General features: G+C 38.1%; 1 protein-coding gene and 1 long non-coding RNA gene across 3 annotated transcripts; one reads left to right on the top strand and one right to left on the bottom strand.

The window, feature by feature from the left end:
- The first annotated feature begins 1,163 nt into the window (after window positions 1-1,163).
- LOC116163229 (ATP-dependent Clp protease ATP-binding subunit clpX-like, mitochondrial) lies at window positions 1,164-23,278 on the top strand. 2 transcript variants are annotated; one of them, XM_031477093.1, is made up of 9 exons: window positions 1,164-1,557; window positions 1,659-2,086; window positions 4,497-4,626; window positions 5,226-5,411; window positions 5,459-5,695; window positions 5,748-5,932; window positions 19,792-19,956; window positions 20,001-20,222; window positions 22,740-23,278. In XM_031477093.1, the coding sequence occupies exons 1-9, from the start codon at window positions 1,485-1,487 to the stop codon at window positions 22,914-22,916; spliced, it is 1,803 nt and encodes a 600-aa protein (XP_031332953.1). In that variant the 5' UTR covers window positions 1,164-1,484; the 3' UTR covers window positions 22,917-23,278. The 2 variants fall into 2 exon arrangements, with proteins under 2 accessions (XP_031332953.1, XP_031332954.1); XM_031477094.1 differs by having other exon boundaries at window positions 1,165-1,557; window positions 5,244-5,411.
- On the bottom strand, window positions 23,053-23,725 carry LOC116163230. The gene is made up of 3 exons (XR_004143698.1): window positions 23,597-23,725; window positions 23,421-23,550; window positions 23,053-23,377 (listed from the first exon to the last, which is right to left on the bottom strand). It is a non-coding gene; the product is annotated as an uncharacterized LOC116163230 (long non-coding RNA).
- Between the last annotated feature and the right edge of the window lie 3,891 nt (window positions 23,726-27,616).

The raw sequence follows: 27,616 nt of genomic DNA, 5'->3' as shown, positions 1-27,616 counted from the left end.
GCGGTACCCTTTATTTTTCACATATTCCACCAGCATAGTTTTTTGCTTTTCGGAATCATTTGCACCTCCCTTTTTTAAACTGTCCATTATAATAACGAGGTACAATTATATACACCTCTTTAACCATAGAACAGATGGAATGAGAATAAATACGAAATTAGATTTAATTTTGCGAAATGTCAATTTTAATTCAGGTGTTGTCAAATCTATCAATCGCATCTTTACGATGATCGTAAGTAAAGTTGCGAATAATAGAAACTGTCACTCAAAAATTGATTGTTTTCTTGACATTCGTAACTACGTACACGTAACTTTGCGTATTCGCAAAAAAACGATCGCATCTCAAAAATTGACCCCCTGGGGCGTCATTTCAACTTTTGGTTGGGGGGTGCAAAATAAATTTAAGACTGGTGTAATCGTGACATTTATTGATTAAATTGTATATTGTTTTAAAATACATTTTAACAGAAAAGAAAACTACAGATTGAAAATTTTTTTTATAACAGAAGGGGATATCTTCGAGGCTTCATTTTTGCAAACTTATCGAGGGGAATATTTAGATCTAAACTTTTAACTATATCTTGGTGAGTGGTAAGAACCAACAAATCACTTAATCTATGATTAGAACATGAAGTTCTTAAGTTCTTTAATTTCCGATGAGATAAATTACTGAAACAATTCCTTGGGGGGTGCAATCGCACCCCTGTGCACCCCCTAAATGACGCCCCTGTAAGAGCCTCATCTCAAACAAAAGATTTTCCAGACCTGTATATACGACCGTGGTTATCGCCACTGTCTAATAAAGTCACGAGGTCCGTGGTAATGGTAAAAGAGGTCCGTGGTACGTATACTATAGCTGTTTTTGGGGGATGCAGCGGGTTCGTCTAGCGGTTTAAAGCGTTACCAAGCGTTTTCATTCGTGACGTCATAAATTTGGCAGTCGCCAGAATGCACCGATTCGATTCGAACAACTTTGTAAATGTGTAGAGAAATCCGCTGTATGAATTTAATTCTGACAACGTGGTTGATTTTCGTCATTGACTTTCCGCGAGACAACGCTTTAATTAAACTGCTTTAAACTGCTGCGTCGCTAAAAAAACATTTTATGCGTACCGGTTCCGCTGACAGTTGACAGACCAGAGACGCTTCCAGCCGCAATGGACTGTGCTCGTTTAGAGCCCGGCCTGGGGGCAATAGGCACTAAACACAGCAAAATTTGATGACATTTTAAAAATAAATATGTCATTTTTTCCAAAATTTTAATAGTAATTAGTCCGTTGTTATTTGTTGACACACTCTCTGGGTAAATGTTATCAAAATTTGAAGTTTGCATATGAAATCGAACTTTGTCACAAGTTTGGTTATGTTTTTTTCTTGAGTGGTTTTTTAGCGTCATGACATTGGAACCTTGACATCTTATCATTTATTTAATATAAAAGTTCAAAAGTGGCACAAATCTGAGAGGTATCCCATATTAATTCGTTATGACTTGTGTTCGTTGCAGTGTAACTACGGCAGGGAGATTAATACAGGTAGCACGAAACTTAAAATTGCAAGGTGTGTATTTGAAGGTAGAACTGTTTTTAAAACTTAAACCATACGGTTTGCATTTGTATACCTATTTTATTTCCAATTGATAAATGATTCCTTTTTTTCAGGCGGCTTATTGGCATATAAACAAACATCTCCTTTACTTGCCAATTATATTTCGTCAAATGTCATTTTGTTCAAATCAAGCGGTTCTGGCGATCCTCCTCCAGAAAATCCCTCTTCGAAAGATGTCTCCAACAACATACCACCTCCTCCTACAACTCCAAGCGGAGGTGGGAGTGGGAAGAATAAAGGGGTGCTTTCATGCCCAAAGTGCGGAGATCCTTGCACCCATGTAGAAACATTCGTTAGCTCGACAAGGTTCGTAAAATGTGAAAAATGTCATCACTTCTTCGTCGTATTAAGTGAAGTTGATTCGAAGAAAAAGGAAGGAGTGGAAGCTAAAGCGGGCATCTTTCGTAAACCGCCACCTCCTCCTAAGAAAATATACGATTATCTTAATAAACATGTAGTGGGTCAGGAGCATGCCAAAAAGGTAATATTTACAATAGTATTGCTTATTGCTACTGCTTAATTCCAAAGATATGCAAGATTTGTGATTTTTTAAAAGTTTACATGTAGAATTTTGACAGCTAAAATATTGTTTTACTGAAGGTGATCGTATTGGTTTACTAAATGCAGATTGATATTGAGCGGTTTGTGAAACTTATTTCAACCAGAAAAACTGAGAAGTTTTTGAATAAAAACTTTTCAAAGAAAGTTTCATAACGTTTAATTTTTTTGAAGATTGTAGGTGTCATTTTTTGCGATTTTTTGTAATGCTGATAAACATGTTGATCACTTTTGAACATTTTTGTTGTTCCCATAGAGGGATATACAGAGAGATTGTTTTAAAAGTCAACATATTTATGGTTTCCCTATGTGTCTTTTTAAATGGTCCACATCAAAGTCTATTGTACTGTTATTATTGTTTAGTTATTGTTTATTTAGTCCTAGACAGGTCGATCGCATACATTTCGCAAAGTATTACCCAAATTAGTGTCTCAATTCCCCATTAACATTTTTTCTTCCTTTGTGGACATTTTAGCGTTTATGAATAATCGAGAGGTAAACCGCTGGTTTAAAACGTGTACACCATTACTCATACATAATGTTGTATTACCACAAAGTATTACTCACTATTACCACAGATTAAATACCATTTATCTGTGCTATTACTCGGTATTACTCAAACCGTGTACACCAAATTACTCCAGCGGTTTACCCCTCGTGAATAATATTGCACATGTTATTGCCTACATTCTCTAATTTTGTATGTGGTCCATTTAAAAGGATACATAGGGAAATTGTACTATGTATTCTCTTAAAAGAATATCTCTGTATAATTGCACATAAGTATGTGTTTTGTATTAGATTGTGGTGATATTTTTATTTTTCAAGCATCGTCCTTGCGTTCCATATCTTTTTTCGATGTCATCTGAACATTGTTATAAAATATCTGTTTGCCTAATTACACCGTACGTAATCAATGGAAAATACAACATATAACTTCTGTGACCTTCTAAACTGTGGTAGTATAGAGCATAATGTTGTTAAAGTGATGATATTCACAAGTATAAAGTACCTACATTTTTTTATAAGTACCATTTCAGCTTATTAAATGTGTTATTTACCTACATTTGAACTTGTTGCTATCTACGAAAGGTTATCAGTTGATAATTAACTGAAAAAATTATCATGAGAGATGATTAACATGGGTTGCATGTGTTTCATTTGTAAAAAAATATGATATTTTCAAATAAAAATGTTTACTACTTTAAAGCACTCATGATAGTTAACTGACTCATTAATGCCAACATCATTAGAACAGTCATGCTGTGCGACTTAAACCTGGAGAATTTTAGTTATAAATTCTTTAGTCTATCATTCTTTTTTCGCCTATCTTAGATGCAACCGTTCATTATGATTTTTGTGCGTACAACTTATTTAAAAACGTGAACACCTTAATCCAAATATGCACCGAAACGAGAAAAGCTGCGCTTCCTTACTCATATGGCAATGCTTCATAATATTCACATTTGAAACCTATAGTAATCGCCTTTTTCACGCAATGAAGTTCTCATTTTGCATAAACCACCACGTAGCGAATTTAGAAGGCACCCGCGTTCGTTAAAATTGTTAAAAATGGCGGCGCTGTCTCCGGTTGTGAGGCCAACTATTCCCCGCATATAGGCGTTATACGGCTTTAGGTTAATAACAATGTTTTACGCGATCTATTATTGCTTCGCGTTCCCAATATGTAAATCTGACCCAACAGTTCGGCTAAAAATACCCGATCGAAAAAACAGCGCTCGATCGGCATACCTAGATTCTCTTCGAAAATTTTATTAAGAATTTCGCTCTCCCACCAGATTTTTACTTGAATACCTCGCCGAATCCATGTGTCCACCTGTTACACAGGGATCCCAAAACATCAAAACGAGATTCACGCATTTTTGATCAATTACTTGTATAGTAAAGTCAATCCGGGGACACACTGTATCATAAAATCCGCCTATTCCTACTCTTTTACTTTTTCTTTATCATGTTTGTCTTCCAATAGGAGATATTTTCAAAACTGTATTATCTACAGTAATACTTGACAATGATTACACCATATTGTATCTCTAGAATAACAAAAAAGTAGCGTTTCATATATTGCCATGTTGCAAGTATAACATGCTTGGAATGCTCGCACCTTTCTCGCCGTTCCGGTCGTCTGCTCGTTTTGCGTCGCTTATGTAAGAAGGACAAGTAATACATACAAACGCTGCATTTAGTAAATTTGGTTACTTACTAACCTAGCAGAACCAACCAAGTTTTGATTCTTCATTAGTTTGTTGGAACACACTTAAATTACATCAGCTATAAAGATGAATTAAGATTTTAATATTGATATTTTTTAGGTTTTATCGGTTGCTGTATATAATCATTATAAACGAATTTTTAATAATATTCCAAACAACCAAAGCAATACTTCACGGCAAGATATGGCTGTGATGGAACAAGGTCCGCATCATAATTTTACACATAGAGGTACGTATGGTGTGAATTTATTATTTTTTTTTATTTTCTGCAACTGCTGATTAATCTTTTTTATTGTATGGTTCATTCACAAGTGAATATTTGTATTTTTGAGTATAATTTTCATTTTATCTTTCACCTAAGTATCTTACAGTAGATTTTGGAAAAAAAGCTCCGTCTATTATAGCTTGTAGTTATGCCACTAACATTCTTCTCTGCTTGCAGTGTACAGTGTATAGTTAAATATTACTATGAAAGTTACAGTAACTTTCATGCCTCTATAGCTTAGCAGAATAATTTGAATTTATTTATATCGAACTTTATATAATTATATTTAAATACAATTTCATAACTACACAGATTTCATCAAAGAATAGAACATTAGTTCGGTCAGCAGTAATTATACATAAGCGAGTAATACTGGCACTCAATGATAGATTTTCTTCGAGCTGACATCCACGTTTCTTCAAATGAATTAATTAATTTACAAAGAAATCACTAGCATCATTATCACAACGTTTCAAGCAGTAGGTTACATCTGAATCCATGCATGTCATCTGTTCTGTGCTTTTGCTCTTTTTTTTCTTTCAAAGTCAAAATGACTTGTGCAGACCTCCTCCATATCACAGGGATGGGCCATAGTAATTCATCATTGGGCTTCAACTTTCAAAATACTCAATCGGACACTACAACAACCGTGCGCCATGCTCCTTTGGGTTCAGATATTCTAGACCAAACATCTCATGATTTAAAACTGGAGAAAAGTAATATTTTACTTTTAGGACCGACTGGATCAGGTAAGTGGCATAACATTAGTAACAAGTTTTAGTAAGTTTTTTTGCAGGCAAAACGTTACTGGCCCAAACTATTGCTCAATGCCTTGATGTCCCTTTTGCAATTTGTGATTGTACAACTTTAACGCAGGCAGGTTATGTGGGGGAGGATATCGAAAGTGTAATAGGAAAATTACTTCAAGATGCCAGTTACAGTGTGGACAGAGCGCAAATTGGTATAGTATTTTTAGACGAAGTAGACAAAATTGGAGCTGTGCCTGGAATTCATCAATTACGGGATGTGGGAGGTAACTTTGCAATTTCACATACCAAACGTTGGATATATTTTGGGTTTAATAGGAGAAGGAGTTCAACAAGGAATGCTTAAAATGCTTGAAGGTACTATAGTTAACGTTCCGGAAAGGAACTCTCCTAGAAAATTGAGAGGTGAGACTATACAGGTTGATACCACTAATATCCTATTTGTGGCAAGTGGAGCATATAATGGATTAGAAAAATTAGTTCAGCGTAGAAACAATGAAAATGTAAGTACCTACTAGGGTGGGCCGAAAAATCAAATTTTAAAATTTCGCTTGGGGATAGTTCGTAAAAGTAGCCTTTTATTATTACAATGAAAATGTTTATTAACTATTTTTTGATTGTCATTCATCTATTGCCCCCTACCGAAACTTAAAATTTTCAAAAAAAAAGAAAATCCAATTTGGAATTTCGGTTTGAAATAGAGCGCAATAGTTGCCATGTGTTATAGTAACAAAAATGTTTAGGTATTTGTCGTTTTTTTATTACATTGAGTCTTCTGCCCCCTACCGACGCTCAAGTTATAAAAAAAATTGAGAATCCAATTTTTCATTCTGTTTATAATTTTTTTTTATTATCTTATACTACACTTTTACATTAAACTAACAAACAAATGAAGAAATCGATCCCGTAATAAAATGTAAAACGGATAAACTTATTGTAAGAAGTCTTTTTTGCCCTCAAATTGGGGCATTAGTCTACGAGATTCTAACCTTGCTTTTATAAACCCATCTCTTTTTTGGAAACCAACAACTTATAAGGAAGCGCCCGTTACTAATTTTATGCATCTCTCCACTGCTTCTATTCTATTCTATTCTATTCGCAGGGGAGCCCGACCGGGCAGCACTTAGGCACACCAGAGGCCCATTGTGCCTACCCCCTTTCTTCGCAACTGAGTTCAGAGCCCGTTCCTCTCAATGAAGGATAGGACCCTGTTTAGCCTAAGTTGCTTCACCCTCCTCGGTTCCAGGTATCTGTCTCCAAGGAGTTGATATCTGTCCCTGATCAAAGCGTCACAGTGACAGACCACATGCTCGGTAGTTTCATCTGCCTCGCCACAGAACCTGCACGTTGACTGCTCCGCGAGCCCAATGTTATGCAGGTGATAGTTGACCATCCAGTGTCCCGTAAGGACACCAGTGATCTTCCTAAGCTGGCTTCTATTCAGTTTTAGAAGCTTAGAAGACCCCGATTTGCCAACGGGCCCTGTTAGAAAGGCCTTGGACTGTCGGAGTCCGGTTACTTGTTGCCACTGAGCCTGGAATTGACTGGTCAACCAATCTTTAATCCTGGCCCTAACAACGGAGGGAGCAATCCCTAGGGTAGGCTCGGGCCCGACGAAGACCCCACCACTGCCTTCGCGAGCCAACTCGTCCGCCCTTTCGTTGCCCCCTATTCCGCAGTGCGCTGGCACCCAAATCAAGCTTACCCTATTAGACTCACCTAATCTATCTAGGGTTCGCCTGCAATCAAGCGCCGTAGCTGATCGGAACCTGTCTACCGACAGGGCCCTCAACGCCGCCTGACTATCACTGCATATGTATATATGCTTGTTACGGTAACCTCTACGGAGGTTTTCCTGTGCACAGGTCATGATGGCTAACATCTCTGCCTGAAACACGGTGCTATGCTGACCAAGGGAGACGCTGACGCTGACTCTCGGTCGATCACCATATATACCCATGCCCGTTCCCCTTTCTGTTTGGGACCCGTCTGTAAACCACACGAGCCCCTCAGGTTTGAGGAACGAGCAATCCGAGTTCAGCCACTGCTCCCTATCCGGGAGAATGACTTTATAACGCTTTGGTCTTAGCAAGATAGCCCGGATCACGTCCCTCCTTGCAAGGAGGGGATCGGTTCTGAGGGTTTCCTCCCAGATCCGCCCGTGCCCAAGGCTGCCTCGATCCTTCCATTCATCCCAATCGTTTAGCCGTATGGAAGCTTTCCGAGCCTCTGCCTCCACAGCTAAGTGTAAAGGCTCTAGTCCCAGAAGTGCCTCCATGGCCAAGGTTGGCGTGGTTTTTAGGGCTCCAGTGACTCCCAGACAGGCGAGTCGCTGGACCTTTCCTAGCTGCTTCCTGTAGGTTACCCTGCGCATGGCAGGCCACCACTGCTTGAGAATGACAGGGATAGGATTTAAGATCAATATTAACGAAAGTATCCGGGGTTTCTGTTAAAATATTTTGCAAGTCACCCACTTCTAAATTTTGAGGTAGTGGCGGTGGAGTGATTTCATTATTATGCCATTCGATTAAGTTAGTGTACTGCCTCAAAATTTAGTTTCGGTAGTATAAAAGGACGAATTTTTCTTGAATTTTCCCTTCTCTTAGCGTTTAAAATCCGTCGAATGGCAAGTTCTTTGATATGGGGACGAGGGTCACTTAGCATACATACTAACAAATTCTCTGGGTGTGCAAAATATGCATTGCGTTGGATAACTGGATCAATCATTCTTTTTAAATCGTCTCTTAAATATCGACTTAGGTTAATGGTTTGCCAAACATGCTTTGCCCCATTTGAACATGATGTATTCAATTTAATTAAAAACCACATCGGAGCATAAACTTTGAGAACAAAATTTGTCAATTCTTTTAAGTTTGAGCTGGGTTCTTCCGTCGAAATATAGAGACGCAATAGGCGGTTTGCCAAAGTAAGCCAATCAGTAACTAAATTCATACCCAATACACCTGAAAATGTATTAGGACCGGTTGTTCCGCCATCAAGTGCCTGAAACAGATGTCTCAATGCTAGCTTATTGGCGTGAAGTTGACAGATAAATCGCTGTAAAGGACGTCCTAACGTTGATTCAAGTTGAGTGATAACTCCATTCTTTAATCCCATGTTGACTACAGTGCCATCACACCCCACTGCTAATAATCCAGACCAATCAAAGTCATTTTCTTGTAAACAATCAACTATACTTCGAAACAGGTCCTTTGCTGATCCCTACAAAGGTATTGTATGACCCAGGAAAACTGAACCTGGTTCTTGAATCAAAGAAATATGTTCTTCAACTTACTATCGTTCTTCTATGGGATCTGCCATCTATTTCTTCAATAGTTAAGGTTTTATCTTTGCGGTCATCAAAATAAATTGCGGTGATAGGTTCAAACATTGTCGAAATCATAGTTTTGTTCCTTGAATGTTCTCTAGCTCTTCTTAGTTTGTTTCAGGTGGGTATATATTAGAATGTAGTTCTTGTAGCGTTGTCGCTTACCTTGTTTGCCCCGCGCGCGCGTCACTCCAAGTCCATCGTCGTGGCTCTTCTCGAGCTGTCTCCCCTTGGCTCGCATGCGCACGGTCACACCATATACCACATCCCCCTTTCTGTAGGGTGTTCGAACCGGACGTCATGTTCCCGGCTTGTCTAACACTAATACTAAACATGCACATGCTTATGTTCGACAGTCACACTTATTATTTACAATACACTTGATTTAAATACACGCACACACTTTTGGTCCTTTTAACTATACGTACACAATGAGTAGTATTTTTGGGGAAAATATCGCAGCGGCCTTTAGTGATTGCACCCGCTGGTGCAGTTGCATATATTTCGCGGCGGTTTAACTAGGCGCCCTGAACGAGTTACATATTGGTGGTGCGCGTTTGACTTTTCTTGATGTGCCCTGGTATTGGCCTCTATTTTCCCTCCTACTGCGGTCGCGTTTTCTGTAGGACTTGGTGCGGTGGCCTCATTTTCCTTCTGCCTCGCGCTCTCTTCCGTTTCCGCAACGATTGTGCGTTGCTGGTCTCTTCCGTTTTCTTCAGCTTGGCTTCCTTCTCCAGCTTCTGTTTCGACAATGGTTGCGTTCTCTCGACCTCTGTTGTCATCTTTCAACTCCTTCCCCTCTTCCCGTGATATTTGTTGGGAGTCTTCTGGTAGATCTATATCTAGGTCTTCTTGTTGCTGAGTTGGTATGTTCGTGACTCTTATGAGGTGTGATCTATTTCTCCTGTAGACATTATTGTCTGCTTTTATTATGTACGTTCTGGGTTCCGGTCCCTTGTTCACGACTACGCCATATTTCTTTGCGTTCGTAATCCATACTTGTTCGCCGATCCCAAGTGGGGAGACTGACCGCGCTCTGTGGCGAATTTTGAAATCTGCCGCGTATTTTGCTTTTTCCACCTCTCTTTTGCGTTTAAATGATTGCAGGTATGACCATGTCGGTATGTACAGGCTTTTATTTGCTGGTACTTTGGACCTTGGTGTTCTGCCCATTATAAGCTCTGATGGTGACAATCCGCAGCTTAGTTTCGCTGTGCGGTAGCTCAGCAATCCTAGATTTGGGTCTTCGCATTTCGTTAAAATTTTCTTGGCTATTTTGACGGCTGCTTCTGCTTGACCGTTTGATTGGGGGTATAGCGGACTGCTGGTGATGTGCTGAAATCCATATTTCTCAGCAAAATCTTTAAATTTGTTACCCCGGAAGCATGGTCCGTTATCGGTTCTTAGAATTTCCGGAATTCCTCATCTTGCCATGAAAGTTCTTAGTTTTGCTATGGCTTCTTCCGCTGTCTCGGATTTCATGTTGGCTACTTCCAGGTATCTTGACCAATAGTCCACTGCGACTATGTAAGTTCTTCCCGCTACTTTACACAAGTCCGCCCGATCATCTGCCACGGATATTCTGGTGTCTCAGACGGTTTTAATTTTTCGGTCTTCTTTCAATTCAATCTTCAATGTGAGAGTTTATTCCAGGCCACCAAACCGTCTCCTTTGCTCGACTTTTGCATTTCGTTATGCCCAGGTGTCCTACGTGTATTTGGTCGAGGATTTCTGACCTGTAGTCTCTCGGTATGAACACTCTGTTGCCTCGCATTAGTAGATCGTTCAGTATCGCCATTTGACCTTCAAACTGGTGAAATGATCGGTCTTCTGGGGTCATACGTTTTTTCGTGGGCCAGCCTTTGACGATGTATTCCCTCACTCTTTTCGTTTGTGGATCGGAGACTTGTGCTTCGCGAATCCTTTGTAGACGAGCGTCGGAAAATGGTAAAGTTTCTCCTATGTGTTGCGCAAACGCTTCGACTTCATCGATTAAAAGCGCGTCGCTGCCGGGATCGGTCGATTCTATCGGCGCTCTAGAAAGCATATCGGCAATGATCATTTTCTTTCCAGGAATGTATTCGACGTTATAAGAGTATTGCATGAGGCGCATTCTAAACCTTTGTAGCCGTGCAGACAAATCCGATAGTGGCTTTGTTCCCAACAGTTGGACCAACGGCTTGTGGTCTGTGCGCAGACTAAAATGTTTGCCTAGCAAGTACATTTGAAATTTCTCACAGGCCCATGTAGCCGCTAGTGCCTCTCTCTCTATCTGTGCGTATCTGGATTCCGTTTCGGACATTTTTCGTGATGCATAGGAGACGGGTTTCCAAGTGCCATCTTTTTGCTCTTGTTCCAGTACGGCTCCAAGACCGAATGACGATGCGTCGGCTGCTACTCTTGTGTTGCTGTTAGGAGAAAAGTGAGATAATACCGGTGCTGAAGTTAATGCGATTTTTATGGCTTCTAGTGCCGCCTGTTGCCTTTCTGTCCAACAAAATTCATATTTTGTAGATAAAAGTTGCGATATGGGGCTTGCTATGTTAGCCAATTCTGGTAAAAATTTTGCATTTACTTGCAATGTGCCGAGCAGTTGTCTCACGCCGCTGACATTCTTTGGTGCTGGCATCTCGAGTACGGCTTTGACTTTGTCTTCATCGATTCCCACGCCTTCTTTGGAGATCGTGTAACCTAAGAATTTCACTTTTTTCTTTCCAAAGACACACTTCTCCTTGTTCAGTCTTAACCCTCTTTGTTTCAAGCGCTCTAATACTTGGGCCAAACGCTGGTCATGCTCTGCCTTGGTTTTCCCGAAGATTAGCATGTCGTCCGCTAAGTTGACCACGCCTTCTAGGCCTTCTAGTGTTTCCATCATCTCTCTTTGGAAGCGTTCTGTGGCTGACGTGATGCCCATCGGAAGCCTTTGAAAAGCGTAGCGTCCAAATGGCGTTATAAAAGTCGTTAATAACTGAGAGTTTGTGTCTAAAGGAATGTGATAAAATCCTGATGCTGCATCGAGCTTTGAGAAGTATTCCGCCTCTGCTTCAATTAGAGCCAGGGATTCGGATATCTCAGGTAGAATCATGCGTTCTGATTGTACTGATTTATTGAGAATAGTATAATCGACGCATATTCGAACGCTGTTGTTTTTCTTGGGTACGACGACCATAGGCGCACACCAGTTTGTTGCCACACTGACCTTTCTTATGATGCTTTCATTCTCTAATTTGTCGAGATGCTTTTTAACTGCGTCGCGTAGATGTAACGGTACCCGTCGTGCTGCCGCTATTGCGAAAGGTACAGCGTTTTCTTTAATTTTAATGTGGTACGTTTTGCCTAAGTTTCCTATGCCTTCGAACAAAGTAGGAAATTGCTCTGCTATCGACGCCACATTTGCCCAGGATAGCATGCCCAATGTTTCCAACGCGTCGCGGCCCAATAAATTCTCGCGCAATTTCTTTGCCACGTAAATTTTTTCGAGAGATTTGCGATTCCGATACCGGAGATCTGCGTCAAACGTTCCTACAATTTGGATTTTATCGCCCGAGGCTGATATAAGTGATTTTGGTGCGTCTACGAGTGTTGTTTTGTTTAATTTTTTGAGATCGTCCCATCTTATCACCGTAACGTCCGCGCCGCAATCTAATTTAAAATCTAGATTTGTGTCGTTAACATTAACGATCGCGCGCCACGGTTTTTTGGGTTTTGACGTGTCGATCGATCCCATAAAAAAATTGTCTTCCTCATCTGGTGCCGTTTCTACGCTCGCAATCTTTGGGTTTTGTCTATTGTTTACTTTAGATAAGCATCTAGTGGACCAATGTCCTATTTTGCCGCATTTTTTACAAGTGTCGTTTCTCGAAGGGCACGACGCAAACGCGTGGCGAGGAATGAGGCCGCATTTTCTACATGATTTGGTGTCATTTTTGTAGTCAGCTGTCCTAACGTGGGGATTTGGTCGCTGCATATGGGGTTTCTGTTTTGGTATGGCACCTCTGCTGTGGTAGATGGCGCTAACCTCTTCCGGTTCCGTTACGCTTTGAGTTGGCGCATTGGCTGGAGCTGGTGCGCTTGCCCGAATTACGGCTTGTTGTTTACGGAGTGATTCTGCCAACCTAACGCGTTTGATTACCTCGTCTACGTTGTCATCTGGCCTTGTTTGCAATTGGATCGACAACCGACTATCTGCCAAACCCGCGATAATTCGCAATTTGATCATCTCCCCTTCTAATTGAGCCCACTCGCACGTTTGGGCCATAGCGGTTAGATCGCTTATAAATATATCGCAGGGTTCATCAGAACCTTGCACCCTTTGAAGAAATTTGACCCTTTCGTAGACTAAATTTTTCCTTTCGCCGAAATATGCGTCGAATCTTTCTAAAACGATAGCGAAGTTTTTTTGATCTTCCGTCGAAAGGTGAAATGACTTTAGAATTTTCTCCGCTTTAGTACCCAGATGCCCGATGAAATAATCGACCGTTTGCTCACTGGAGCAGCTGACTAACATGGTGCGTTTGTAGCGATAGAAGCTGCATTTCCATTCAGCCCATTCTTCCGCTTTATAAGAAAAAGTCGGTGGGGGCGGGACCGATGGATTAGGTACAGCTACCGTTGCCGCGTTATTCGTTGTCGCGGCAGATAACGTCATTTGTTGCCGCTGTAGTTCCAGTAGCTGCGTAAGTATTTGTTGTTGACGTGCAAAATGTTCTGCATTAATGTCCTTATGCGAGGGGTCATTGTGTGTAGCGTTATCGTTCGTCATTTTGTTATGATTAGATTGGGCGTATTATAAAACTTTTGCCGTATAAATGCCGATTGTTGCGAGAAAATGAAAGAAGTTATTACTTACAGTTTCACCACATATTCCTTGCGTATTTACACTCACTTTGTTTTATAATCGCTATCGTTTCGCTTTTGTTTCGCGTGTGTAAGTTCGTCACCGATTAAAAAAAACCGCACTAGTTTTTGTATCGCGTGTACGTACCTTTACCGATACCGAAACAAAAAACCAATCTCACCGTTGTCACCATGTAGCGTTGTCGCTTACCTTGTTTGCCCCGCGCGCGCGTCACTCCAAGTCCATCGTCGTGGCTCTTCTCGAGCTGTCTCCCCTTGGCTCGCATGCGCACGGTCACACCATATACCACAGTTCTATTCGCCATTAAAGCCAAAATTTGATAATAAAACATTTCACAAAGAAATGACCCATTTATAAAAAAATAAATGGCATTAAACTAGAAAATTACAAAATTACTCAACTTTCAGGGGCTAGTAGGGGGCACAAGACGTAATAAATTTTAAAAAATGTAAATGAATATTTTCATCCAAATCACAAAAGGAAACTTTTGCGTGCTATTCCAATTCGAAATTCCCAATTTCTATTTTTTATTTTTTTTTTAAATTTTAAATCGCTGTAGGGGGCAAAATACGCATTACAATAAAAAAAAACTATTAATAAACATTTTCATTGGAAATAGAAAAGGCAACTTTTGTGAACTATTCCAAAACGAAATTTCCAAATTTTTGAAAAAAAACCGTTTTTCGACCCACCCTAGTACCTACCCATTGTTATTCTTATTAAAAAATGTATAGTAACATATTGCTCTGTCCCCATACTTCGTCCAAAAAATTAAATAAACGCTGTGCCCCATGTTGGTCGTGCAAAAAGTATTGCTCTGTGCAATAGCATGAATTCATTACACAACTTAAAATAACACATACCTAGCTAGCTTAAAATTACACAAATTAAACATTGTAACAAACCCTTATCTTCCAATAAATTTTAGTTTTAATGACTAAAGCAAAATTGAATCTCAGGGTCCAGCTGGGTTCTAAAACGCTGGCAAATTTCAACACTGACTTAAAGTTCATGAAATCCGTAGTTCTCATCCAAACAACATTATTAAATTTAGACTTACTGGAAACGACAATCGGTTAACTCGAAACAAATTTCATTGAACATAAACAAACTTTATCCGGACTTTGTTTACTTTTACGGTAATTCAAATTGACACATAATTTTCTGAGATGGCATACAAAGTAAATGTTCATTAATCATTATCACCCACGCCTTATAGTAACTCAATGACAAAAATAAAATAAACCTTTCTACAAAACAAACAAATATTCTGAAGGCTAACAGCGCCTTATTGAAACATTTCAATCAGTTACAAACGGTCGAATACAAAAAAAATAAGTACTCACTACTTAGTTGTAATAATGCAAATTTTTGGTCTGAAACCGCTTGTACAGATGCGATAAATGACATACACAAAACCGAGCACAAAACACTTTTCACTGAATCATTTTAACATAAAGGCATAACCGTGTACACAACCTTTTTTCTTTTTTTTTTAAATCACAAGCACTGGTTCTATAACAATTGACATTGTTGTAATGGCAGCTCGGATACAAACTTTAAAATTGACAAAACACTTTTTTTATAACTAACTTTGGACAGCAATTGGAAAACTATTGCTGTATCACTTCTTAATTTAACTAACAAAACAAAACGACTCTATATAGTATGTACTTTGTATTAAACGCTGTCTTGGAGAGTTTAAAAAGTGGCAATGAAAGTAATTTTTATTTTTCTGCTCAAATAACATCGGGAAAAAATAAAAACGAAATCGGCCAATTTCAGTTTTTCTGGTATACCTTCGGAAGTAATGGGAATTTTTTGGTTTTCTTTAAAGCAGAACAATAACTGTATAGAAGGGGGAAATGAGACAACAGAGAAGGTTTGGATTTCTAGTTCTAACAACGTTAACAAATATCTGAAAAACAAAATTAATGTATTATGGCAACAGTACAATACTGACCTAAACATAGTTTAAATGACAATTAATGGGTGGAGAGCACCACTGTCGCCTCCTAGAAAGGACATGACCATTCTACATGGGTTAAGAAAAGGGCATATGTACATCAAGAACACACAAGCATTTATTAACAAAAGACCCACCCCCAGTGTGTGCCAACTGTACCACTGTTGAACAAATTGTGTATATGTCCACTATATGCACCTTTACGTCAAATGTACTCGATCTTTAGTAACTTACCTGATAATCTAAGAAACAAAGATAACATAACGAATCTTCTACAGTACCTAAAGGCTGAGAATATACTTGAGAAGCTATAATAGTAAAATAGATGGCGCCGAAGACCTTGGTAGTTAACGCGTCATAATTCCTAAAAAACACTGTTTAATTGCGCAACTTTTCCCTAATTTGATCATCGTTGTATCTTCTATGGCTTCTGTAATCTCCATGACTGGCATCATTGTTCAGATTGTCTTTTATTTGTGGGTTCCCCTTTTTGTTCAATGTTCATCCGATCTAGGAAGTAGTTAATGGTTTTCCTATAGCATACCCATTTCGCTAGTTTTGTGCACAATTCTTTTACCTCAAGCGCGACAAATACTTTAATCCTTCTTTCCGTTGCCTCTAGCACTGTTTTGGTGAACTTTTCAAGTATCTGATGTATATATTGCGCGATTTTTCGATGTCCTTCGCTCCTTCCAGCGCGGCCAAAAACAAGTACCTCTTCTTACCTTCAATTTCCTCGTTTTTTCCCTCCTCAATTATCGCTTCCGTCTTTCTGAACGTTATCATGCCACCCCTATGTGTTTGTAGCCTATCAATCCTATCCTTAAATTCAGAGTGTCGTCTTCCCATGTTCATTCCAATCAGTATCGTCTTTTTCCTCGCCTTCTCTTTTACCATATAAAATTACTTCGTTTTCGACCCATACTTTGCATGCAGTAGCCCATACTGCCTTGAATTCTGCACAATTTTCCACCATATTACAAATTTTTTCCCTTTGAATATTGCTTTTCTTTATTTTCTCTTTACATCTTTGACAATAAATGCTTGGTGAGGACTTGATCTTGAATACATCTAAAATAGACAATTTTTACTCTTTTTCTACCTAACATGGGTAGTACTGATATGATAACCTAAAAAGTCAAACTTTTTGTTTCACCCTGTATCTTAAAAACAAAGGTAACTAGATCGATTCTGTTTGTGGTCTTAAAAGTTCCACAAAAAGGGAAGCGAACGCCGCAAGTCTTTTATCTTTTAAGGGCAGGTGAGATACACTGCAGTCTCAATCAAAATAGGACACATGGTACATATACAACTGGTTATTAAGTTATACAATTATATAGTTATTGTTGTTCAAATCACAATTTAATCTGTAGTAATTTTATTATATTACTGTATCCGTTACTATAACTGTCTCCCTTAATTTAATTATTCTGTAAGCACTTATTTTGTACAGAGTTGTAATGAAACAAAGTCTTTGGATAGAGTAGGTAAACTAATTTGAAAAATCCTGTGGAAAGCGTGACAAGAAAAAAGTCTTGAGGGCTAGAGCATCATTCATTCCCCTCTATGAGTGTCCTATTGTTTTCAGTTCAGCCCCACTTAAAGCTAAGATTTTTTAGATTATTCTTAACCACTTTCTTCGAATACAATCCAAATCTGTATTTAGTGTAAAGTACTTACAGTCCCTCAAGCACCTTCCTTTTTGTGAAAGTTATAAAGTTGCTGATGATAAGTTTTTTCCTATCGTTCTAAATTTTGATCTACATATCTGTCATATCGAATTGCGAAGGTTTGCCACTTAAGCATCATTATTATGTAATATAGAGGGCCTGCTCGTGGGGTGAGGCGGCGAGGCAGCCGCCTCAGGCGGCATAATCTTAGGGGCGGCATTTTTGAAATTTAAAAATAAAAAAACATGTTTTATTATAATAATGTAGTATAATAATAAATCTTGGTAATGTCCATTGACTGAAAGCGATTATAAAATATAGCCATCTCTCCCAGGCCACTAATTTGCGATATATGTAATAGCATAGCATAGTTTTTTTATTACTTAATCTACGATGATGTCATTATGACAGATTTAGCATGACCAATTGGATGTCATTACGACATTCATAAAAACACTAGTATTTTTATGAATTAATAAAAGCACGCAAATGATCATTACTACTATTTTGTATAGCAAACGTCAAAATTAACAAACGCGATTACCATGACATCCACAAGTATGGGCACTTGATAATTTTGAATTTTAATTTACGAAAATGTTTAGATAACTCAAAAATCTGAATAAAATCTATTTGGACCGTCGTAGATTAAATTTTGAATGTACATTTTCTTACTTTCTATATGAACGTTATTAATGAAACTTGTGTAATTAAAGTCACTCGGCTATGCCTCGTGAATTTAATGTTACACGCGTTTCATTATGACGTTGATAAACGAACTTGTATCATTAATAACTATTATCGTACTTGATACACAACGAATAAGCTAGCGCCGGTGGTGATACACCAGTCTCTGCTTCGCTTATTACTGCCGGAAAGTGAAGGAATCGTACAAAGCCACAAAGGTAAAAAAACCTTTAGAAATACTGAACTATATAGAGCGAGTGATATAGAGTTTGAGTGATAACATTCCAAATATAGTAGTATCTTTAAGGATACTTTTAACTATTCTAGTAACTGTGGCAAGTGGAGAACGTTCTTTCCCAAAAAAAATAATGAAAAATTATGTATGTTCGACAATGACACAGGATAGATTAACGGATCTGGCCATTGAACATGAACTAAGTTCTAACATGGCTTCGATGATATTGTTAACCATTTTGCAAATGAGAAGTTAAGAAAAGTTCCTATATAAATATAGGTATTATTACACTGTTTTGGTATTTTTGTTTGAATTTCCGTTTTTTTGTATGCTTATGTAAACGTCATTTTCTGATTTCTACGATTTTATTTAATTTTCTCGTTTCTCATATTAAAGAACCAATTAACAAACAACAAACCTTTTCATTCGGGCGGCAAAGTTGGTGCTTACATCACCCATATTATTCGACGAGCCGGCCCTGAGTGTGCGTGTCCGTCTGGGTCTCTGACACAAACAATACAATGAAACCTGGTATACAGATTAGTAGAGTAGATTGTTTTGTTGTCTCGAATAGATTTTGTTTTGGTTTTTTTTTTAATTCTTCACAGCCTTACTTGATTAAAATATAAAAGCGTTGATATAACTGAATTAAAAAATCTATCAAATAATCGAAAAATCCAATGTGGCGTCTATTTAACTTTAGAAAGGTAGTTCCTCAAAAGTAGCCATCTTGAATTTTTTTAACATCAAATCTAAATGAAGTGTATCAAAGACAGTAGCCAGGTTGCGGACAGCATTTTCCGTTATGTTAGACGGCCATTTTTCCTTATAATATAAGTTTATAAGTATAAAACATTTTTATAGCAAAGTTAAGTTGCGGTGTGTGCTGGGCGTGTTCAATTTTGCTTATAAGTTTGAAGGAGTCTTAACCTCACTTTTATTTTACATTGTGTTAAAATGTCCAAAGTTCACTACTATGCTCTTAGACAAAAAGAAAAGAACTACCGCCAACATAAACACTGCACAATTGTAGGTTAGCAGGAAAATGTTATTTATGAGTGATTACGTACTGCGCAGTGACACATTATAAGAACTTCATTTTCATTGGTTCCGCTATTTATAAATATATCGTACAAAAAGCCCTCATACCGTAAATTATTTCTACAAAAATTTATATTTCTTATGTTATAAGAAAAAATGGCCGTCTAACATAACGGAAAATGCTGTCCGCAACCTGGCTAGTAACTTTTATATAAAACTTTTTGTTATATCTCTTATACTTTCGATGATATAAGACAGTTAAAGAAATGACCAATTTAATTTTTTTTGAATTTACGTTGAACCTATTCGACATTTTGAATTTCCCCAAGGAAATTTTAAATAAGCATCTAAAACTGCAAAACATTGTCCATTTAACCAATTCTCTATCTTTAATAATAAGAAAGCTACCCGTGCGATCTGGGACACACTATATATAGGGATAGGCATAATATGGTTTACTAAATTTTTTTTGAAGCATATAACTTTTGCTGTAATGTATGATTTAGAAATTCTTAATTAATAAGATTATAAATTACACATAGGTAAATAGTTCAAAAGGTTGAAAGGTTTGTTTTAGTATCTTGGGTTTGGCGCGCCAGTTTCCAATAGTCAAGGACGTCGCGCGGTTGCCCAACAAGCACTTTACGAATCTTCCACATCGGCGGAAGAAGAAAACTTGGAAAAAGACACAGCATTAAGACAAGTCCAAGCAAGAGATTTAATTGAATTTGGAATGATACCTGTGAGTGGTACTGCAGCAGTTTTGTAAACTAATTCTGTTTTTAGGAATTTGTGGGTCGGTTTCCTGTACTTGTACCTTTTCACAGCCTTAACGAAGCACTTTTGGTTAGAATTCTGACGGAGCCGCGAAATGCCATTGTTCCACAGTATCAACGTTTATTAGCTATGGATCAATGTGAATTGTGTTTTAGTACCGAATCATTAAAGGCAATTGCGAGATTAGCGATGGAGAGAAAAACGGGAGCGAGAGGCTTGAGGGCTATAATGGTAGGTGTCCATCCTTTTTTTTTAATAAATGGAGTGACACAAACATTGAAACATTGCTTTTCATGTTCACTTGTTTTGAAGGCATGGTTTAAGTAAAATTCGTTTTTGGTCAAATGTGCCAACAAGTTTAAGAACAAACATCAATCTCTATATCGTAGAAAAGCGAGCCAAATACTCATTCTATTAAAAAATTAAAACTTTGTACTATAAAGTGTATTCCTCTGAAATTACACAGTTATTCAGCTGCAGAGTAAACCGATGAAGCGAAAATAATGAGAAATACACCTGAAAATAAACTAATTCGTATATCATTAGACGAGGAAAAAAATCTTCTTTCGATTGGTGTCATTATAAACCCTTTAAGTTAACATGGGGAGCAACTATCTACAAAAAACCGTTTTCCCATGTTAATTTCCTATGTTCGGTTTGGGAATATTCACCTGGTATGTAGCACCACCCTAACTGACTACCCAAAGCAAAGTGACCTGTGACCTCAAAGACAAAAAAAAATAAACCTGTGTGGACGCAAAAAAGCTAACCCACCATTTCCTTCCTATACAGACTACTATTGTTTTAATTGCTGACATCGCAAATGAATACATTGTTGAATAATAAACCTATTGTTTTACATGGGAATGCTTTTGAATGGTGTCTCGGTACGTGGCAACAGTAGTTTGAACCGTGTCTCAATATATCCTAACGGAACTTCTTGTTTGGAATTTGACAGACATCTCAATATTTACATTTTTGAAATCAGAAAAAAATGCTCTATCAAATGACATATGATTTACAAAAAGCGCATTTCCACTTGCATTCATTTCTCATTTCTAAGATGCAACTTCTGTTAAAATCGTAAAACTCCGGACACACATATGAAAGATAGCCTTGCATAGGTGTAATCCATTTTTGACATGCTACTTCAATTTCAGTTTATAAGAAGAATTTGATTTCAATGCTTTCATAAATAAAAAAGTTGGCACTGCGCATGCGCAAAACCAAATTTTGAAACTGGCGTTAGTTTTTCCTTTATTCCAAGTGAAAAAAAGTTTAATTTAATTTAATTGCATCGGCCATATCTGTTAAATTGTTGCTAAGAACTTTAAATTTTGTAAATGGTCTTTGTAATACTATTAAGAGTAGTTCAAACAAAAATGTACAGAATCAAAAATTAAATAATGAAACGTAATAGATTTCCTTGCGTTCATATGTCGTCCCATTCGACGTCATCATTAGTACGTGCATTGCAATGTGTTTAATAAGTTGCCTATTTAACGCAAATATTCGCTACAGTAAGCGGCTGCCATTTTTCCCTATTTCTCCGTTTGTCTATAGTGTATAAAGTCAATGGAAAAGGGCACTGTGAATTTTGAATCAATTCGACCCAACTTTTGGCATTGCGTATTATATAGCTAAAGTTATGCCCACATTGAATTTCATGCAATTCAGTTCATAACTAATGGAGATGTCAAAGCGATCAGACATTTCTAAACAAAGTCATCGTTCACACGGACAGATAGATGGACAGACAGACATATGAACAGACCAACAGACACATGACAGACAGCAATACAAAATTATAAACGATCTCTAAGATCGTTAAAAAACGGCAAAAGTGTAAAATTATGGAACATGTAAAAAATGGTTTTTTGGTTTTTTTTACAATAACTTTTTTAGCAATAAACGCAGAAAAAATTCCTTCCTTGGTGCAAGCCTTGACACCATAACGAACCAAATAGCGAAAGAAGTAGAACAATACGCTCTTAAGATAAGACTAGTAGCGTCCCATCCCAACGGATGGACAGACAAAGTGGCCACAATAGCGCATTTTTTTTTATTTTTGTGGAAATGCGCTAAAAATGACTCATGAGAAAAAACAAAGTTGATGATGGTTAACCGGAGACGAAACGTCAGAGTTAAAATTTAAAACTAGCATCTTGTAGAGGGAAAAAAACTGGCCATAATAATGTCATTTATTTTGAAATATCTTTTTTAATAACTTCGGTAAAAAATAAAAACCATTTTGCAAAAATCGTTTTTTTTCCGGATATCTCCAGAAGTAGTGGGAGTTTTTTCAGTTACAAAACTGCATTTTGTTAATCGTCAAAATACGCAACTTTGCCAAATTTAAACTACCTACCTATCTCTTATCCCCATGGTGGCCCTCGAATTTGAATCAGCATGTATACCACATGTAACAAAATGGGTCACATCCAACACCAAGGTTCTCTGTCGCTTTTATTGATCCACTTTAGGGGTTTATTTTAAAAGATCTAACCCACTGATTTGCGTGTTCACATGTTTTGTTCACATCTATTTCCTTCAACTCCCATTGTCCACATAATAAATTATAAAATAAAGATTCAGTCTCATGGATGTGTCTCTTCTCGTTTCTGGCATCGCTGTGTAATTTTATATAATCACTAGTACGTTTCAATTTTAAAAAGTAATAAATACTGGTCAGAAATTATCATACTTTCTTATCTTAAACATTATTAAAGATAAATGATTTACTTCCAGGAAACCCTACTATTGGAACCGATGTTTGAAGTACCTGGTTCAGAAATAACATCTGTCAATATAACTGAAGAGTATGTAAAAGGGGAGTCTGGGCCATCCTACGTAAAGAGCACCGATGTTCAGGATGCAACAAACGATGACGAAGATGTAAAAGCATCGGTTAGATTGAAACAGTAAGATTCTGCTGATTTAAAAAATCTATTTTAACACTACCTTGAAGTGAGAATATTCAGGAAAATTACCTTTGTACAGAATTTAAATAGGTACCAATTGCTGTCCCATTAAAAACACTTCACAATAATTTAGAAATTTTATTATACTTTAACTTTGAGCAAAAAATGTTCCTAAACAGTGGTGTTATAGAGCCAAATTTTCTTCAGAAGGATAAAGAAAAGCTTTGACATTTATTTGGATAAATTGATATCTACCACTGTATGCTGGTATAGGTAAATGACATCATTGTCTCTAAAATTAAGCTGTAAAGAAAACAGTACCATTCAAGGATGTACATATTATTCATATTACAAATTAATCATTTATATTTGTGTATTAATATATGCCAACCCTATCTGTCGAAGCTCCTTTTCTTCTTGAAGGTAATCATTGATAAACAGTTTTCTCAACCTATCTTTTCTGTTCTAAAATAAAAATCTATAGCGCAGTTTTTATTTGTTTTCTTACTTTTGTATTTAACAATTTCAAGGTGTGCAATTCTTGTCTCATTGATAAAAATAATGGATTTAAACCTATGTGTAGTTTGGGGTCTCTGTCTATAGCTCGACGGTGATCCACAGCCATAATGACATCATTTCTAAAACACTCATTTAATATCCACTACACTCTCCAGGTAAATATACATTCGAAACAATGCCTTATCAGTTTGTTCTGATGCCATACTTTAAAAATTTTAGTTTCACTAAAAGAAAAAATTTTTAAAATTTATGTGTCAACTTCAACGTTGATTTTTCCAAAATTTCAATGATAACATGATTATGGTCCTAAACCTCTCGCCAGGAAAGATTGCCGGTCACAGAACACTTGATGCCGGTCTACAATCTGTGTTTTTCTAAAGATCTGAGCGACTTCCGGGATAGGTTCGTGCCAATGTAGAACGAAAAGTCTTTTCGTTCCACATTGGCACGATCCTATCCCGGAATCGCTCGCATCTTAAAAAAAACATAGATTATAAATTGACACAAGGTGTGCTGTGACCGGCAATCTTTCCTGGCGAGAGTTATATTTAATATGAGATTATACCTTACACCATATAGTACATCGACTGCTAATTGTAACTAAAATATGGCCAAGGACATCGCCTGGGTATATGAGTTTCAGGGTAAAGAGTCTGTCCGAAATTATCCGATGAGACACGATTTGAGGCTGTCAACCTATAAATTAACAAACGTCAATGAATTAATCGCCTAGATATGCCAAAAAAGCAAACCTATTCTTATTTGTGGATGTATAAAAGCTACTCTTTACGCGGTTACCATAAAAGCTACTCTTTACGCGATCCGAGTGGTGTTCATACGACTTTATAGTTTACCCTGAGATTTACATACCCACGACTACAGTGCCCTCTATCCGTGACCACCCATTTTGTATTGAAAGCATAGGGCTAATAGCAGTCCATGTACTATATGGTCTAAGGATTATACCCTTATTAGGCCTACATTTGGTGGTTGTTTTTAAAATGGCGCCACGAATTAAGAATACCACCAACGCGAAGACGAAGTGCGTGTTGTTAGGCCGAGCGCACACATACAACTGTTGCATCGACTAAACCATTTCGTCGAGTTTTGTACTTTTCGTGATTTCTACTCAACTAAACAGTTTAGTTGATGGAGGTGCGCATACAATCGATTTTTTTATCTCCTCAAATCGACCAGATTCAGCAACGCTCGAGTGAAGGTGACAAACAATGTCAATTAACAAGAAATTTTAGTTTGTACTTTGCTTTATAGACATTTTAAGAGAGATAAAAAAAGAAGATACTGTCTGTGTACATCCTATACTCAGTGATAGATTAACTAGCTATACATATAGTGGAATATTTCATACGTTACATTCCAAGCTAAAAGAGCACCCAGACAAGTTTTTCAAAATTATAGAATGAGTGAAGGAAACGTTTAATGAAATAATAAATAATGAAATAGTTCCCGCCATGGTGACAAGAGACGTGGCGCCGCTTCCAATGCTTATACGAGACTGGCAGTCGCAGTCAGTCGCGGATCGACTGTTTGGTCAATGGTTTGTGCACATCAATACAATGCATTACAAATTGAGCGCTTGATCGATGGTTATCCAACTTTTAAATCAAAAGCAAATCGATAAAGCTTTTTGACTTTTTTGTGGAGCAACTATCGAGTTGACAGTATGTGCGATTAAATATATTCTTTTAAACATATGATACACAACAAAACAGTTGTTCAACTAAAAGTTGTCTGTATGCGTTAGCCCTATTTGTTTTCTCAGTGCCTTGTTTGAGGATGGATTACAAAAGCCGGTCCTACAATGTGATAAGTGGCTTAATATTAATATGCACATTGAATAAGTATCAATGATAGGCATTTCATTCGTTAAAATGAATCATAGTGTTTGCTAAGATGGTTTTTGGAATTTATCTGAAGATACAAAAAATTGATGTCATTTCTTGTAGGCGCATGACGTTCTTCAATAGCGGAAGCGGTAGTAGTGCAAGGTCAACCTTCGCCCATCTATTTACTTAGTGAAATACATTTATTAGCAACTTTAATATGTAAACAAACACATTGAAAATGGGCTGCCTCAAAAATTAAGTCAAGACTACCCTTCATTAACATTAATTAATATTTCTGTCTGCTTCTATTACATGGAGATACCCCATGCGCACTCCCTTACATCGATACGTACACCACGAGCAGCTGTTACGCTGCGTCCTATTTATCTAAACGTCCTTTTCGAGCAGGGAGTAACTGGAATTCCCATATCGCATTCTTATACCTTCGATACGTTCAAACAAATTAAAATGTTTTGAATTAATTAATCCTTTACTCGACATCGGAAAAGTATGGAAACGGATGTATTCTCGACTTAATTGGCTGTTGCTCATTTACATAATTACGGCTAATTATACTTATATAAATAGTCAGAATGAAATCTCTAAATTCGGCAGTCCAGCAATGCCCTTTTGTTCCTTGGAATGTGAGGCCATTATCACCCGATATTTTCCTTAAACTGCACGACCTTCCCGGTTTCAATCCTGAATTTTCGTGTGAACTTGTCGCTTTTCGTAGAGAATAACGTCGATTAACTTTATTTTACACCGTGCTGTATTCGTCCACAATTTATTACCGCAATCATTATTGTTGGCTCAATGTTACGCATGCTTAGATAGCTCCTAATAACGTCTTCTGACAGTAATAGTGCTAGTCTGACGTTATATGACACTCATTCGACTGGACACACTTTCTGGCCACTGTAAATTAAACAAACACAAGCATCAGTTTTAACCTTATAAATACATGTCTGTGTATATTTTTGAATATTAGGTGGTTAAGATGGGGGAAGTCCTAGTCCAGTCGGCATAAAAGGTGGTAAGCCAAGATTAAAGAGCGTCATTTTGTAAATTAATAATTACAATAATTTACAAAGCAAAATTCAACGTTTTCGTCGATAACATTTCTTTGGCGCCGGATAATTTCGCCAAATTTTTAAACGCGCCTCGAATTCCGGTCGCGCTACTTTTCCAATGCGCGGCAACCTCCTCAAAATTGCTTTTCACCCCCTCCCCCCCGCTGCCATCCCCAATTGTGGCCCTCCGGAAAAAAATTCGCGGAGGGTAAACGATCAAACTGGAAGAATGGAGCTCGCGGCTAGGGCGGGAAGGAGGGTCGAGGCTTTCGAAAGGCGCGGTCGCGACACCCCCCGCGGGGGAGGACCCGTACGAGAGAACGGGGGTGGAAAGAGGGCGAAATTGCTCGAAAAGTAGACCGGCTTCCCCCCCTCGGAATGCGTTTAATCTAAAGCCCGGACGGTACCGCGTATAACGTAACGGTCGGTACCCCGGATTAACTTTCGTTTGGGGGGGAGGGGGGTGCAAAGTTTGGCATCGTCGACGTCGCTGCGCTTTATCCCTCGCGGCGCGAAAACGAGACGACCTAGGAAAAACTTACGATCGCTCAAATGCGGCCCAGAACGTCCCCCAACTTACGGCGTACCATCCGCGCCAAATATCAATTTTTCAATCTGGCCCTTTTCGAGATATCGCCGCATCTCTGTTGTCTTTCTACTTACGACCTCGATACTTCGGAATCTCGCGTTTTGCTAAATTTCTAGAGGATATACACAAAAACGGTATTTCTCATTTTTGACCAAACACTTAAACCGCGATATCTCGAGAACGGTTTAGAAAGGTCTCGACCTAACCTAACCGTTGGGAGGGTCGGAATTTCGAAACGGAGATAGAAGCTAAGAAAGGGTGGGAACGGTTGCCCCGAAATCTCTGAATACCAAATTTGGACAAGATCGGACGGTAAACAACGGAGATATAGCGACTTGAAATTTGTCACCACCGAAAACACTTAAAACGCGATATCTCCAGAACGGTGCGTCGTAGGTAGGGGTTCATGGGTGTCTTTGGACAGGTCTCGACCTAACCTAACTGATAGGAGGAATGTTAAGCGCTATTTGAGCGAAATATGCACATTCTAGCGGAGACTTTTTTACCAACCTATACGATGAGGATTGACTAAAGAAGAGCTCACAAATATATTGGTCCTTTTTGAGCCGAATCAAATATTTCCAGCTTTTTCTGCATTTTAGAATACGACACACAAATGTGTGTGGGGATACCAAAACGGCGTTGGACACGAAACGCCGTGATTGGTCAGAGCGAG

This window comes from Photinus pyralis, unplaced genomic scaffold, assembly GCF_008802855.1.
Source record: "Photinus pyralis isolate 1611_PpyrPB1 unplaced genomic scaffold, Ppyr1.3 Ppyr1.4_LG2, whole genome shotgun sequence".
NCBI lineage: Eukaryota > Metazoa > Arthropoda > Insecta > Coleoptera > Lampyridae > Photinus > Photinus pyralis.
The sequence above is the reverse complement of the archived record's forward strand: the minus strand, read 5'-3'. Positions and strand labels throughout refer to the sequence as shown.

Coding starts and splice junctions, on each gene's coding strand:
- LOC116163229 (XM_031477093.1), top strand. CDS start 1,485: ATGACTTGTGTTCGTTGCAGTGTAACTACGGCAGGGAGATTAATACAG. Junction 19,957..20,000: donor TTGAATTTGGAATGATACCT/GTGAGTGGTACT, acceptor TTCTGTTTTTAG/GAATTTGTGGGTCGGTTTCC. Junction 20,223..22,739: donor GAGGCTTGAGGGCTATAATG/GTAGGTGTCCAT, acceptor ATTTACTTCCAG/GAAACCCTACTATTGGAACC.